Consider the following 17,528-nt stretch of genomic DNA (forward strand, 5'->3'; position numbering starts at 1 on the left):
TATGTAAAATATTTTAACTTCATTATTACTCCTTGGCATTATTTTTTCAATTTTAATTTCAACAGTTTAAATTTATCATTAATATAAGATGTTTGTGAATATTTTAATTATTTTGTTGTAATTTTTCTAGTTATTAGGTTCTATCTTCCTTCTAATATTTTACTGTAAGTTTCTCTTTTACCTAAGACAGGGATAACTAATTAAATAAGGGCTATTCGATTTGGTTTTTTCGTTAGTGCCTATTTCAATTTATGTTGAATTTTTTTTATTTATTTATTTTTTAGTTACATGTTTTATTACAGTATTCTTGATAATTTGTTGTTTCTATTGTTGTATCTATATTGTATTCTTTCTTTTTTTTGTTGTTTTTATGTTTATTGTAAATAAATGTTACTTGTTTTTGGCCGATGTTATCATGTTTTGGTAAAAGGCCATAATAAAGGGGGAATTTTTTTTACCGACAGTGGTGCATTATGTGTAAGAATCCGTTTTTCACAAATGTTTAAAAGATAGGTTGAAACTATTTAAGCATTACTAAAAATCCATTAAAAATTAATTAATATGAAGAAATTAAGAAATTATAAGTAAATTAATCAATTCAGTAACCATTCAAAATAATTGATGTTTTTAAACGTTAACATACAAACTTTTTAATTTAAAAAAAAAGTCGAATGCAACCATGGAAGTTGAAAAACACATTTTCGCACCTAACTTTTTTTTGATAAACATGTTGAAGGTATTATTATTTACAAACCTAAATCATGTGAATTGGATTATTTTGCAAAATAACGCATAAAAATTAGTCTGGTAGTTATCGAGTCCATAGAGGACAAACTTTTATAAACTCATTTTCATATATATAGAAGATTATACCATAGAATTTAGAATAGTCTAGAAGGAGCGTAGAATCATATTTGAATACATCGGACTGTGTCTGAAAATCCCCCCACTATGCCCCACGTTCACCGCGCGCATGATTAAAGTCGTCGCGCAATGTTGCCAGATCTCGAAAAGTATAACCATAACACTAAAGTAAGATAACTATATTTTTTTAAAAAAGCAATTAGTTAATTTCTCTAAAATCTTATTGTACACGCGGAAACATTGATTTCCAGAGAAGATAAGTAATGGGTCATTTAGTAAGAGTACCTCATTGAATTAATGAACTATGAACTTAAAAAATAAAACAAATCTTATTTTAGATAAAACAGATATTTTTATGTCATGTTAAATAATATTTAATGTTTTAAAGATAACGTCGGTCAAATATCCACCACGGCGTTGTTTAATCCGAGAGGTCTAATTTTTGTAAGTTCTCTCATTAGATGAGCAAAGGGCTAGTCCATGATTGGAAAGTAAAACTAAAGTCTCAGATAGATACCGAGGTGCTGGATTTCGAAGAATGTTGAATAAAAGAGAAAGATATTGAAAGTTGATGCCCTGATCAAAAGAAAGCCATTTTCATTATTTTCGAGAGAAAGACATCAACGATTTTTTTCGAATGAAGAGTTCAGTAAAACTTTTTACCGATTTCCTCATTCATATAAATAATACCTTTTTAAAAAAACATATAAATACAGTCCACCCGATAGTTTTCATTTACCGTTTGTTGATTAAGCTTTTTGGAATATTGCCTTTTAGAAACAGAACTAATCATTAGAGTTTTACATTTAGATAAATGACCTTTTTCGCCATAAAAACATTTCTCTTTAAAATGCATTAATCAAATTATGTTTCGCTTTGTTGGTTTCCAAAACTCATCTCGGCATACTCTTTGTACTATTTTTATCCACTCCGTTTACCTCCTTTCATCAGCAGGGAAGCTAAAGTTCCACTAAATCAATCAAAACCAATGTTTTTATTATTAAAAAGTAACAAAATGTCCATTTTATTTTCTTTGACAATCTGACAAGTGGAAAAATAGAAAAAAAATTGAGTAATGCATTTGCTACTTGCAAATTCATATGCTAATTTCACATAAAATGTGATCCCATCCTGTTTCTTGTTGATCACAGCCGCATTTCTACACTTTAAAACGACATAATACGGCATAGTTGAATTCAAATCAGGAGTTGCGTACTGAGCGCCGTCTACAAAGAAACTAGTGGGTCAAACCGTAAAACTACTCGTTTAAAAGTAGTTTAGTCACCTTCTGTTTGATGCGCGAATGCGGATTCTGGACTATTCCTTATTCTATGGACTATACATAAGACGGTGAATTCAAAATTGATATTAAGAAATTCAACGGAAAATCATGTATAGCATATTCATTTTTAACAGTGGTAAGATTATCGGTGAAATATTTTTTAAATAATTTAAAAGTCAAATACATGCATGAATTTTGATAAACTTCCTTTTCTGTTGATTTATAGAGCCACATTTGTAGAAATTACCTACTTGACTCTCTAGGGTATGAAATGCAGTATATTTTTGTTGGCTTTTAAGAAACAAAATTGTTTATTGAGTCGACAAATAGTCTTGATGGAGATGGAGACCCTCACGGAGATGGCAATGTCTATATTAAATTCAAGGCATTTACAGAGCAAGTACTCATATTTGAATATGCATGTTTTATGTTTTATGAGGTAAGTATTATTATGTTTTAAAACAATAACAAATAACTGATCAAAGCATGCGAGTAACAAGAATACAAAGAAAGAAATGTGTCTTAAAGAAAATAAAATACAATAGCTGAGAAAGAAACATAAAAAATGAGTGAAAAGGATGACACAAGATCGTAAAACCATCATATTGATATCGCTTAACAAGTCACGTATATCGACGTTTCTCGCAGTGTCTTTGAGTAACTAATTCTTATTAAAGATAACTTATAAAGCGCCATTTTCGTAATACAATATCTCAAGGGCGCTTTACAAAGTGATTATATAAAGAAACAAATTCAATCAAATAACTATTGTAAATCAAAATTATTGGTAAATTAAGCTATGGTAAAACTAATATTACTAACGATATAACAACCGGGCCTTAAATAGTTAACTACTACCCACGCAACCTTCGTATTTCTAGAATAATCTTGCTGTACTTTCTTAAGTAGGGGAATTTATTTTTATGTTGACCCGTTAGCACCCGCATTAAAACGCGTAAAACTTCAAAAAAAACTCTCGATTTTTAGAATCTAAAAATGTGAAAGTAGGGTAAATTAATTTTGGAAGGCACCCGAAAAGACAAAAAAAATCTAATTATATGAGAAAATAAACCACTCTTAATTAACATACGAAAAAGAGCAAGTAATATTTTGTATATTTTGTACGATTTTTAGATCAGTAAGTTTTTTAAGCATTTTTACTATTAGAAGAGATATAAAAATATTATAAGGAGATATTGTTATAAAGAGATTACAAATTTATTGATTACTGTTTAAAAGAAACATGCACAAAAACAGTATTTGTTTAAATTATTCGTTTTAAAATGAGTATTTTTTTGGTGATCCCGTGTACCTTACTAGGGATCACCCAATAATATATTGAGTATACTGATAACAGTAACCGTGAAAATCTACGCACCTCATAAGTCCTAATTTGTCGATTTTGAAACTTATAAATCAATGTTTATCAGCATTTCTTGTTTCAATAGTAAATAGGTATGTTCAAATACGTAATTGGAAACCTTTTAAAAAAGCTAAATTGGTGTAATATTGAATAATTATGTAATATTTCATTCTAAATAAAGACTATTTTTTTTAATGTTATAGACTGGATTTTACACCTTAGGAAGTTTATCAAGATTGGCAGATATAACGACAGATAAGAAAACATTTTTGAGAAGGGAATATACATTTTTGAGAAGGGAAGGGAAAGGCATCATCTTGACATAAGATTGAACTTATAGAAGAATCGAAGAAATATGGATGTACAAACACAGGCAGAATAAAGAATGCTACATAGTGAATAAAATGACCACTTAAACTAGGTAATGACAAGTCAAAAGCCTCGTTAATTACTAGATTCTATATTTCCTTGTTCTCCGTTGTGATGCGAATATCTGTGAATTTCTTATACGTTTCTATCATGTGCCGTGAAAGGGTTCCCAGTTTTTAGTACGATTTTTTTACAGATAACCACGTCACTTATCACTAATTTAACGAATCAGCAATAATGCCATTCGACTGGGATAAACTACGGATTTGTATATATTTGTCTTTAAAGAGAGGTCACACAACAGTTTTTTTATAAGAAAAACAACAGCAGTGGGTCTATATTTAAAAAGTTAAGAAAATACAGTCTTTGTGTGACAAATTAGCACTTTGGCTGGCGGCAGTTTGGGCGTTTATTGAGTTTAATGTTTACAAATGCTGGTATTTATAGATCATCATCATCAACCGTCTTTTATTCAAAGGTGAACATAGGATTCCACTTTAAGTTACCACATCTCCCTATCCTGAGCCAACCAATTCACGCAACCCGTCTTATGTCATCAGACCACCTTGTCTGAAGCCTGCCGACACTTCTACTGCCTGTTCTGGGTCACCATTCCAGGACTTTTTAGACTATCTAGAGCAGTCTCGACTAAACTATGCGCCGCGGTATAGTGCCGCAAGATGTTTCAGGATGTGCCGCCAAGGAAGAACCCCAAAAACAGTTTCAATAATGCATATTAAGTAATAATTTCTTCAATTTTAAACGAATTCAGAGGATATTACTCCTTTCTGCATCATTTTCAATGTGTTTTCCATAACTTAAATATCAAATGTACCGGTGGGTTATCAATTCATTTGCAAGATTCGACGATACACACCTGATATTAGCAAAGAAGGAAATTAGAATAGATCTACAAAATGACCCTGTGAACAAAGCCTTATTTTCTGAACTAGAGTTGTCAGCATTTTGGATATCACGTTGGAGTCAATATCCTCGATGATCTACAATAGCAAATATATCTTTGTTGCCATTTGGTTAGTCGTATCTTCGCAAATTTTGGTTTGCAGCGCTAGGGGAAGTGAAATAAAAAAAACGAGAACGGAGAGATGAGGAGTTACGTGTTTGTTTATTTAATTTAGAGCCGCGTTTTCAGTTCTTTCTAAAAATCAATCGCATCCTTTTCACTTTTAAAATTATAACCACCTATGTATATACATATATGTTGATAAAATGTTAGCTACATTCAGGGCCGTCTTAAGCCATAGAGGGGCCCTTAGGCCCATAGAGGTTGAGGCTTTTAGAAAGGGGGCCTTCCAGAATTTCCAGGCTTGTCCTTATGGAAAAGATAATCCTGCTTACATTACGATTGCCTTTATATTAATTTGTACATTTAATTTTTATTTGGTGTTCAGCGAAACAAATCCCATTCACCGGTGTGTAGACAAAAAAATTGCAGACACTGATCTAGAGCCTGCGGTCTGACTATATGATCAGCCCAGCTCCATTTCTGGTTAGCAACTCTATGTACCACATTTATGTCCTTTAATCTCGCTACTATCCATGAGTTGGTTCTTCGGTCTCTAAACGAAATACTGAGCATTCTCTTTTCCATAGCTCTGTGTGTCACTGATAATTTGTGTTTGTTTTTTCGTGAACGCAAAGTATCACAACCATAAGTCAGTAGGAGGAGAACACAAGCGTTGAAAAGTTGTTTTTTTTTAGAATATACGAGAGCTTACCAAAGGTAGCCCATGCTAGACTTCGCTTTCCTATTTCCAGCTCTTGATTATCTTTCCCGGGGTTTATTTCGTGACCTAGGGAGAGCTTACCAAAGCAGCGCATGCTAGACCTTGCCTTTTTTTATTTCCAGCTCTTGATTATCATTCCGGAGGTTTATTTCGTGACCTAGATAGAGTTTACCAAAGACAGCCCAGGCTAGACCTCACCTTCCTATTTCCAGCTCTTGATTATCTTTCCCGGGTTTATTTCGTGACCTAGGGAGATCTTACCAAAGGCAGCCCATGCTATACTTTGCTTTCTTTCTATTTCCAGCTCTTGATTATCTTTCCCGAAGTTCATTTCGTGACCTAGAGAAGCTAACCAAAGACAGCCCATGCGAGACCCCGCCTTCTTTCTATTTCCAAATCTTAATTATCATTTTCGAGGTTTATTACGTGACGTACGTATATATAGGTAAAGCTTTCAACTTTTTCTAAGATTTGTCAATTTACGAAGATGTTCGATGACTGGTTTGCGTCACTCATTACTTTAGTTTTTAAAGCATTCATTTTTACGCCTATTTTCAGGAATGCTGAATTAACTTATAACATGTTTTCAAGCTCCTTCTCATCTTTGGCAAATACCATATCATCTGCGAATCTGAGATTGCTAATGAGTTCTCCGTTGAAGTTATACTGTTGTCGTTCTAGTTGAGAGGTTTAAAGACATCTCCGAAAGCAAGTGTAAATAATTTGGGGGATATTGTGTCACTCATTATTTTTTATGTTTTTAGAAGTTGTGAGTATCTGTGATCTACTCTACAATTATCTTAACCTTTTATCACTGCCCATACCCCTCTACAGAGTCAAAGGCGTTCTGAAAATCAATGAAAGCTAGTGATAGTGACATTTTTATTATTTAAAATATAAAATTTTATATTTACAAAAGTAATTTAAGAGTCCTCTTTCTTATTTACAAAAGTTATTTAAGAAATCCTTTCTAAAGATACCTGTACTGTGTTCAAAAATATTTTTATATATATATTATTATTTAATTTGATTATCACATTTATTTTTAAATTGTTTTAAACGTCTACTTGATGTGTTGATTTAATTTTTATTTCGAAACCGGTAGACATAGAAAAGTCGGTAAGTGGTTATATACAAATATTTAATAACATTTATATTAATTGTATTTCTGGATAATATTTTTCAGGGTCTATATATAATCGATCGTGCTGTAACCTCTCCTACATCCTGCCTGTTCTACCGGTACGTATGCGTCTAGTTTATTAAAGAGTATTATTAATTATTTTTGTGAACTGCTTGTACAAGTGGGATAATAGACTAATAGGTCAGTAATTTTCCAACATCCTATGGTCGCCTTTTTTGTGTAGGAGAATGATCGTTGCGTCGTTCCATTCTTCTGGTATGTGCTCTCCTTCCAGACATTTATTTAATATGGGCACGAATCCTTGCTGAAGAATTTGTTCCCCATATTTTATAGTTTCTATGGCTGTACCATCATTGCCAGAGGTTTTTTTCTATTGCATCAGTATCTGTGTGTATTTATAAGTTTAATATTTAAAATATTGTTGGCATACTTCTGATCCTACTATCAGTTAATGAGTATAATTGTTTCGGTATAAACTGAGTTTAAAACAGCTTTAAATATCCATTTTGCATAAACGCTATTTTAAAATGTATTATTATATTTGTTTAGAATGAACATTAAACGGTTTATACTGTGGCATAAACGGGGGGCGATTACAAACGAAGGGTGCGAAAGCTATATCTACATAAATACGGTATAGTTAAATAATAAAATATCGTCGCTTTTCACACGAAAAAGAAAGATATCCATCGCATTTTCAAGTGAGTAAGAATACCGGGCCCGTATTACAATGGGTAGTTAACATTTATCTTCAATTTTACCTACAAAGTGAAATTGTGTTTTGTGTATGAAAAATAGAAAATGAATACATTTTTTTTTCTCAATATGTACCGATGAAGATAGCATTTGTAATCGCGGCCCAGAATCTTAAAAGTACATTTTTTTAATGGCGTCTCCGACACGCTTGTTAAGGAACACTATTTTCAAATTAAAAAGAATGAATTGAAAATACTTACGATTATGAGTTATGAGATCTTATTATTTTCTTGTTGGATTAAATTATTGTTAAAGATAAAGAAAAATAAGGAGAAGTTAATACTTGGCCATTCAAAAATAATTTTAGGTAACTATAGCGAAATCTAAGGAAAAAAACAGTGAAAATTTGATACCTTGAAAACGGAAAACAATTGACTGAACATGATTAACTTTTATTTTACAGGCCTAAGGATGTTCTATTACTATATTTTTTTTAGCTCGAGTGTCTAGCCACCCTGAAAAGTATTTTTGACTATCCTGCATTTGTCGTTATCGGCATGGCTAACTTTGTAATACCTCAATAGACATAACAGAAAAGCTAAGCATGCCGCCTCGATGAAGACAGCGTTTGTAATCACCCCCCAGAGTTTTCTTATATTGTCGATAAATTAAATCTTATTTTCTGGACGAAAACGTATATATCGATGGCTCAGCTACATAGAGCTGTCACTAGAAATTACTAGTTTTGAGAAATGGCTGAGCTGACCCAAGTTAAGACTCATCTAAATAAATTGATTTGTAACAAATAATTACTTATACCACCTTAAGTAAAGTATATGTTATAAAATTAATCATAATATATATATACACAATGATCATTAATTTTAGGATTAAAGTTGAATACAAATTAACACAACGTTTCAATTAGTTGTGGAGCTGAGAGATAATTAAGTTTATTTATCTACATATGAAAACATCTGTTTACCAAGAGAAAACTAATATATTTTTAGTCATACCTTTATAGAATTGAAAGGGAGTTCTTTTTTAATATAATGAGTAATAAAACCCAAAACTTCATTTTTTGCGTTCTATAGAACTGAGCGATCGATATGTGTGGGAAAATTTGAATTATCTACGTCAGAAACCTGTATTACGTTTATTTCTTTTTAAAATATGAATATTACATTTTTCATACAGAAACTCCTATTTAACTTTAAAGATAATTGAAGATGACTATGTCAAGATGATTCTAAACGGAAATATAAAACTGAATATTCATAGATGGCGCTTTTATAATTTTTTATTGAAAAATGCCATTTTTACGTTTATTTTCAATGTAAATTTTACACAACTTTTTTTTCAATGGAAATTTTACAAAACCAAGTTTTGTAAAAAAAAAACAATTTTTGTAAAATTTCCATTGAAAATAAACGTAAAAATGGCATTTTCCAATAAAAAATTATAAAAGTCCCATCTATAAATAATAATTAGTTTAATATTTTCGTTTAGGATCACCTTAACTACCCATTGTAATAGGAGCCGGGTATACCTACGGATACCTGTGTACATAAGTGTGCTTCGAAAGACTCCATATTTTAAAAACTCTAGTCTTTCAAATAAGCATTTAAATAAAACAGAAATAAACGGCACTCAGTGCATTTTACATATTAGTTACAAATACAGTTAAATATACATACATGTAAGTATAATTATAAGTAATGCAGAGCATTTAAAACAATACTATTAATTTACAAATTAAGAAAATCTAAAAAGATAAACAATAAATAAAAAATTACCAGTTTATAAAAAGTTATGGTTATTAATAAAAAATGATATATAGGTATTAGAAATACTTTGAGCCAGTAAAACAAACTAAAAATACAATTTTTAATAATAGTAAACAATAAAAAATATTAAATGTTTTATTATTTAAAACTAATACTAAGTTAAATAGTATAAAAATATATCATGATGGAAAAAAATTATAAAGAAAAATATTTTGTACTTTTAAATAAAATCAAGAAATGAAAGGAAAAAAGGGAAAAATGAACACTAATAAAGAAGTTTAAACAATTTTAAACAATAGTTATATATTTACAGGGTGTTCTTTAAACCCTGTCACACCCGAAACCACGATGATCAGAATAACCAAGAAGACATATTGGCACATTAAAATAAATTTTTAGAACGAATAAAAATTACAAAAATAAAATATTTAAAAAAAATGGTTGGTTACTTCTGAAAAGGTGAAGCGACAAGAGGGGAGGGGGGAGTCTGATACACCGTCAACCACATGGCCACGCCCTCCTTGCTTCTTCTCCTCGAAGTAAGCAACCGTTTTTTTTTTATATATTTTTTTTAATTTCTGCGTTCTAAATATTGTTTTAAATATGCTAATATGTCTTCTTGCCCATACTGATCGTCTTGGTTTCGGATGTGACAGGGTTTAAAGAACATCCTGTATAATTGTAACTTGCCGTGGACTTAAATATGTTTTATCTACTAACATACAACTTTTTCCAATGAATCTGCAATATGAAACTAAATATCTTTTATAGGAACTCTTCTTAGAAGTAAACTGTTTGAAAACAAGTAAAACTTATGAAAAGATAGTTTAACTAAGGCAGAAAATAAGTAGTATTACTACAAACCAGTGTAGGTAGTAACCTATTTACGAGAACATACAATCAATAATCACGAATATATTCATGTGCAAGGTGAACTTACATCGTATTAATTTACATTTCCTAATAGAGAGATACTTTTAACTCATCAAAAATGATCCCTACGGGAAATCGGATACAAAAATGTTCTCTTACGCGCGGTAAAAATTAGAGCAGTAAATTGTACAGCAAATATATTTTTATAAAAACTAACTACTTTGAACGACGTCACTCGTTCATATAAATCAACCAATTATGAGAGAGTTGTGGAAGATTTCCGGTTTACGATGTTTCAACGGACCGATCGGCAGAACCAACCGAGAAGCGGAAGAGAACCTGAAATGTCGTACGCGCAATACAAAACTTTAAAAATTCATAGCGCTGATAATACGACACATAAAAAAATAAATAAATTGGCTAAGTTTTTAAACCATTGAACTTCCTCATTATTCGAGTAAACAAAAAATAGGAAAAAAATATTTGAAACATTCTGTACCTTACAGGATAAAACACGCGAGTCCATCTTTAGCCATTTTAATGTTTAAAATGCTTAAATTGTAGCAATAAGCTATTTTATAAAGTCCACTCAATTATTTATTTTTATTTTTAAAACATATATTTACAAAATAATCTTCTAAATTAATGTAAGTGCTGCTGAGTTGCAACCATACAACTCGTCAGCAGGTTCTTATATATTGCTTAATGCGTTACCTACATTAATAATAATTTTATTACATATTTTATATTTTATTTTTATTATTATTTGTTGTAAAAATGCTTTTTAAAAATTGAAATAAAATTCTGTAGTGCACCATGGTACGTATTCTGATGGGAAGTTAAAAATTAATTTTAATTTTATCTACTAAGTAAAATTAAGTTTTCTGTATGAAAAATATAATATATTCACATTTTTTTTTCTAAACATGTTCAATTACCGATTACCGATGAAGATACTTTGAATTTTCATACAAATATATACACTTTCGTACATAAATATCGATATTACTTTATACCGTCTCAGTATATACTGATGAAGATAGCCGTTCATAATCGCGGCCCATATTTTAATGCAAAAATATCAGTAGTCCTAGATACACTATTTTAATATGTATTATTAATTCATTAAATAAATTATAAATTTATTTTCATATTTAAAGTAAAAACAAACTTTACATTAAAATAATCCATGACACAGTCGCAAAATATGATTTGTGATTTTTTTATATATATGTGGCCAAATGAGGCCTTCTTATTTGCAAACGAGTTGTAATTATATTTGTAGTCTGCCCCTGTAATAAAAATACTTACCTGATGTTATTATCTCGCAAAAATTAGTTTAAAAAACAGCACATAAGTTTGGAAAGGTTATGAACGATTTACCAGTCCTGAAAATTAGGCAATAATGAGGCGAAAACGCTCGTTGGTCAAATAAAACATAATAAAATTTTACTGATATTTAGTAGACATATTTAAGTATTTGTATCAAGTATTGGAAATAAAACGGAGGAAATCCTTCAGAAGGTGTTCTTTGTACTATTTGTAACAATGACGACGCTTCCAGTTACCTCCGGTCGTAAGCAATAGTAACCTTAAACGCTGCATAACAAGTAAAGGGTGGAACGAGCCTGGAAATAAACTAGAAACCTTCCGCACGGGAGCAACGTTGAAATTCAACCTCACGGGGTATTATGATATATTACCATAATAGCAAACAGCAAGAAGCAAGGAGAAGTACCGCTTTCCAATCATCGATCTATTTATAAAATGTTAATAACGATACGCGGAATCAATTAATTCCAATCTGCTATAGGAGGGTGCATTATTAAACATGAAACATTGAACATGATTTGCAACGTGTTTCTCATAATTTGCAACGATTTGTCCGAGTCCGGGCGGATGAAGGATACAGTTTTGATTGTGAAATATTTTCTAAATCCTAAACGCGTGTTTTCGACCCGATAGCGAATCTCAGATAAAAATTCTGAAAAAGGAAACACAGTGGAGAAAAGTCAGTCTCGGAGTGAAGTGGTTGGCGTGTTAACCTACCATGTATATGGTCCAAGGTTCGATTCCTGGGAAGGTTGTTTGTTGGGAAGGATACATGAAATGTTTATCTATAAGGTGGTTTTACACTGCAGCTTTTCATTGTCCCTGAACCAACACCTGAGCCGCGATTAAAAACGCTATCTTCATCGGTACATATCGAGACGGTTTAAACTAACAATCATATATATGTATGAAACTGTATATTTTTAGGAAAATTCAAAGTATCTTGATCGGTAACCTGTAATCGAAAACGTTTAGAAAAAAAATGTAAACATATTGTATTTTTCATACAGATAACTTAATTTTACTTTATAGATAAAATTAAAGATAAATTGTAAATCTTCTCATTAGAATACGGACCCTGAAGCGTAAGACTGATCAAGCGATCAATAAAGTATAGTTATAGTATAGTAATTGTTTGTTTTGCAATTTAAAATGTATTATGTATACCTAATTTATGTCTAGTGGTCAGACCATAATATTGCCCCAAAACAATATTTTTTCTCACGGGGAACATTAATTTAAAATACCTAGATTATAAAAAAACTATCAAACGCATTGTACCTACAGCCAATTCACTAAACAAAATGATTTTTTTACACTTGAAAATAGACGCACTATATCTTACCTATGTTGTTTATATAAATTATTAAATAAGAAAGTAAACTCTTTCAACCTACTCTCCAAAATAATTTTTAATGTCCCCTTTCGCGTGACACGAAATAAATATTTATTCCATCTGCTAGTATGTACCTCTAACTATGCACAACATACTTTCCTCTATCATTCTTGTTCAAATGATTTTATTTTCATCTCTTGATATATTTAACATGCCCTTTCATTTGTTTGAAAGTAAATTAAAACTGATTCTATCTGGCTGCGTTACTCTCCCACTTGCTTTTTAATTATACACACGCTTAAGCTAGGGTTTCCTAGGACAGCGGTGCCCGTATCTTAACGGCCGTAGTGAACGGCGATGCAGTGGACAGCCGTCGTAACGGTGACTAGAGAGTGGTTTCCTAGGAAAACGGTGTTAATAAATGTTATCAAAACCGTTTTCCTAGGAAACCACTCTCTAGTCACTGTTACGACCGCTGTCCACCGCATCACCGTTCACTACGACCGTTAAGATACGGGCACCGCTGTCCTAGGAAACCCTAGCTTTACACACACCTGAACACTTACTCTCATACAAATGCATACAAAAACGCCGTCTTACATATATATATATATATATATACTAGCGGACCCGATAGACGTTGTCCTGCCCGAACGTTGACTTACCTGCTATTAGATTGGAAAAAGAATTTTCATTGATAAGTAGGTACCTAGGTACTTGTTTATGATTAATTCAAAAACTAAAAATTGTTAATATTCAAATATTGAACTTAAGTAGGTACCTAGGTACTTGTTTAAGGTTGAATTCTAATACATAAAATAAATATTTTTTTCAAATATGGCATTCTTTTTGCAAACGTCAAACTCCGGTCTTTTCACCAACAGAGGGGTGTATTTATGTAGGAAAACGATTTATAATAATGTGTTGAATTTAAAATTATTTCAGTATTACCAAAAATCCAGTAAAAAGAAATAAATGGGCAGAAGTTATAAAGAATTTAAGGAAAGGATCTGATCAAGATTCACAAAAACAAATGCTGTTTGTAAAGATTCAAAAACAAACTTTATTTTTTTTTAATAAATGTATTTTCTCGAACGCAACGCTAGTAGATCGATGAATAAAACATTTATGCATAGAATTAAGATAATTCTATGCATTTATACTCCTTACTTATTTTTTACATGTTAGATTGAAGATTTTAAATCTACGAACACGCGCAGCGCAAAGATCTATATTTCTCTGAAAACCGCGCGTAAATCGGTTAAGCCGTTTAGGAGGAGTTCAGTGATATCACACGTCTAGAGGAGTTATATACAGGGTGTTCTTTAAACCCTGTCACATCCAAAACCACGATGGTCAGTATGAGCAAGAAGACATATTGGCACATTAAAAAAAAAATTTAGTACGAATAAAATTTATAAAAATAAAATATTGAAAAAACATGTGGTTGCTTACTTCTGCAAGGGAGAAGCAAGGGGGAGTCTTATACACAATCAATAAAAAATATTAAATGTATTATTATTTAAAACTAATACTAAGTTAAATAGTATAAAAATATATCATGATGGAAAAAAAATTATAAAGAAAAATATTTTTTACTTTTAAATAAAATCAAGAAATGAAAGGAAAAAAGGGAAAAATGAACACCAATAAAGAAGTTTAAACAATTTTAAACGATAGTTATATATTTACAGGGTGTTCTTTAAACCCTGTCACATCCGAAACCACGATGATTAGAATAACCAAGAAGACATATTGGCACATTAAAATAAATTTTTAGAACGAATAAAATTTACAAAAATAAAATATTTTTAAAAAATGGTTGGTTACTTCTGCAAAGGTGGAGCGAGAAGAGGGGAGGGGGGAGTCTGATACACTGTCAACCACATGGCCACGCCCTCATTGCTTCTTCTCCTCGAAGTAAGCAACCATTTTTTTTTAAATATATTTTTTTTAATATCTGCGTTCTAAATATTGTTTTAAATATGCTAATATGTCTTCTTGCCCATACTGATCGTCTTGGTTTCGGATGTGACAGGGTTTAAAGAACATCCTGTATAATTATAACTTGCCGTGGACTTAAATATGTTTTACCTACTAACATACAACTTTTTCCAATGTGTTTGCAATATGAAACTAAATATCTTTTATAGGAACTCTTCTTAGAAGTAAACTGTTTGAAAACAAGTAAAACTTATGAAAAGATAGTTTAACTAAGGCAGAAAATAAGTAGTATTACTACAAACCAGTGTAGGTAGTAACCTATTTCCGAGAACATACAATCAATAATCACGAATATATTCATGTGCAAGGTGAACTTACATCGTATTAATTTACATTTCCTAATAGAGAGATACTTTCAACTCATCAAAAATTATCCCTACGGGAAATCGAATACAAAAATGTTTTCTTACGCGCGGTAAAAATTCAGATAATTCTATGCATTTATACTCCTTACTTATTTTTTACATATTAGATTGAAGATTTTAAATCTACGAACACGCGCAGCGCAAAGATCTATATTTCTCTGAAAACCGCACGAAAATCGGTTAAGCCGTTTAGGAGTTAAGTGATATCACACGTACAGAGGAGTTATATACCGGGTGTTCTTTAAACCCTGTCACATCCGAAACCACGATGGTCAGTATGAGCAAAAAGACATATTGGCACATTAAAAAAAATTTTTAGAACGAATAAAATTTATAAAAGTAAAATATTGAAAAAACATGTGGTTGCTTACTTCTGCAAGAGAGAAGCGAGGGGGAGAGGGGGAGTCTGATACAAAATCAACCACATGGCCACGCCCCCCTCGTTTCTCCCCTGCAGAAGTAAGCAACCATTTTTTTTTTAAAGATTTTTTTTTTTAATTTCTGCGTTCTAAATATTTTTTTTTAAATATGATAATATATCTTCTTGCCCATACCGATCATCGTGGTTTCGGATGTGACAGGGTTTAAAGAACACCCTGTATATAAAGATATATAATTTAATATGTATGATTATTATTTAGAAACTTCGCTGGTCTGTCTTTCAACCTTTTCTTTATTATGTAATTAATCATTGTTAATTATATGTTTCTATAAAATTAATAAATTTATTTTAAATATGTATAGATATATGAATGGAACGAATCTAAAATGCGACTGCCCATTCAAATTTGAGCTTCAATCACAATGATGGAGTTGTGGTGTATGTTAAGGATATCTTGAACGTAAACTTTACTTTGGTAAAGAAAGTACTTATGACCCAAATAGAAAAAAAAATATCGATACTAAATGTATAATATATGGGCATGTTTATATTGTATGCTTACGTTCATACTTTTGAAAAAAATATTCTTATTGTTAAAAAATATGTAACTACAAAAATAGATATAGAATAATTAATAGCTATCTCATAACAGATTTATTGTACCTAATGAGATAGCTAGCAACTAATCTTGCAGTTTATAAAATGTACATTATATACAAATAAACCATTACGCCGCGCCGCGCCGGTTACATTCGTAACCCTGTCATACATCGATTTCTCATACGTTCGTCTGAGAGATCGCATTTCGACAGCATTCAGCCAACTTTTATCCTAGATTTTCCAATTCGATACTTCACTCTCATACATAAGAGTCAGCAGCAGAACTCCATAGTGAACTGCTAATTTTGCCTCCTGCGAAAAACATTTATTTGAAGGTTAATTTAAGTGCACTGTTCACTCTGTTCCCGGCTCTTGCCCTCCTTTTAATATCTTTCTCCGTCATTCCATCCCTAGTAAGCATACTTCCTAGATACACAAATTCCTCTACCTGTTTTAGTATAACCTCATTCATATTTTCAATTCTTTCAAAAACCATCACTTTCGATTTATCGACATTCATCAGCAAATCGCACCCCTTACATACATCGTGGACTGATGTTACCAAGAATTGCAGGTCTTTTTTGTTGTTAGCAAGAAGCACGGCATCATCAGCATACAAAAGATAATTAACAGTCAAATCACACATTTTTGTCCTCTAAAATCGTAGCCACCCAAAAATAATTTCACCGCCCACCTTTATAATTTCACCCTGGAGCCTTTTGCCTTGTATGGAGCATAACAGACCCTCCAATCTGGGGGAGTATATTTGTCCTCTAAAATCGCAGACATCCAAAAAAAATTTCACCGCCCACCTTTATAAACGAAAAAATATCATTAAAACCTTAAGCTTTTCCATTCTTCATATATTTGGCTATAATATTTTATATTAGATGTATTATTGTAAGAACGAAGCTGTACATAACTATAAAAAACGCTGACACTGGCGGCACTGAAATTTAAATAGATATATGTTTTATATACCCATTAGAATATATATATAAACAATAAATAAAATCAAGTACGTATTTTTTTAGGCGTAGGTTTTTTTGATTTTCAATTTACGAAAATCATCGACTTATGACCATTATAAAAAAATATGATTCATTCCAATCCTGAATCGAAAAAAATCATTTTACGGATTTACTGGATTTAAATATTGATGTTTCCTACCTCTATGTCCATTCCTCTGACGAGGGCACTGTGTGGCGGAGCAGCCCTCAAAAGATCTCCTCCCAGCGTATGCCTTCTGGGGTCATCCCTCCGGGCAAGGCGACCCCTGCTCCCTTCTGTCACCGAGCCTGAAAAAGAACACATTTTTATTACTACATTTATACATATTTAAAATACAAACTGGGGGCTAATACACGGCCGTAGCAGTGTTGA

General features: G+C 31.5%; 1 protein-coding gene across 1 annotated transcript in view; it reads right to left on the reverse strand.

The window, feature by feature from the left end:
- The window catches only part of LOC148282862 (uncharacterized), a gene marked incomplete at its 3' end in the record, with an annotated part of 206,675 nt that overhangs the window by 20,253 nt on the left and 168,894 nt on the right, over nucleotides 1-17,528 (reverse strand). The window contains exon 5 of the mRNA XM_088224373.1: nucleotides 17,316-17,443. Within this exon, the coding sequence (XP_088080499.1) occupies nucleotides 17,316-17,443 (128 nt within the window). The remainder of the gene's footprint in view (nucleotides 1-17,315; nucleotides 17,444-17,528) is intronic.

Source organism: Micrasema longulum, unplaced genomic scaffold, assembly GCF_059751315.1.
Source record: "Micrasema longulum isolate JH-2025_06_02 unplaced genomic scaffold, ASM5975131v1 h1tg000281l, whole genome shotgun sequence".
Classification (NCBI taxonomy): domain Eukaryota; kingdom Metazoa; phylum Arthropoda; class Insecta; order Trichoptera; family Brachycentridae; genus Micrasema; species Micrasema longulum.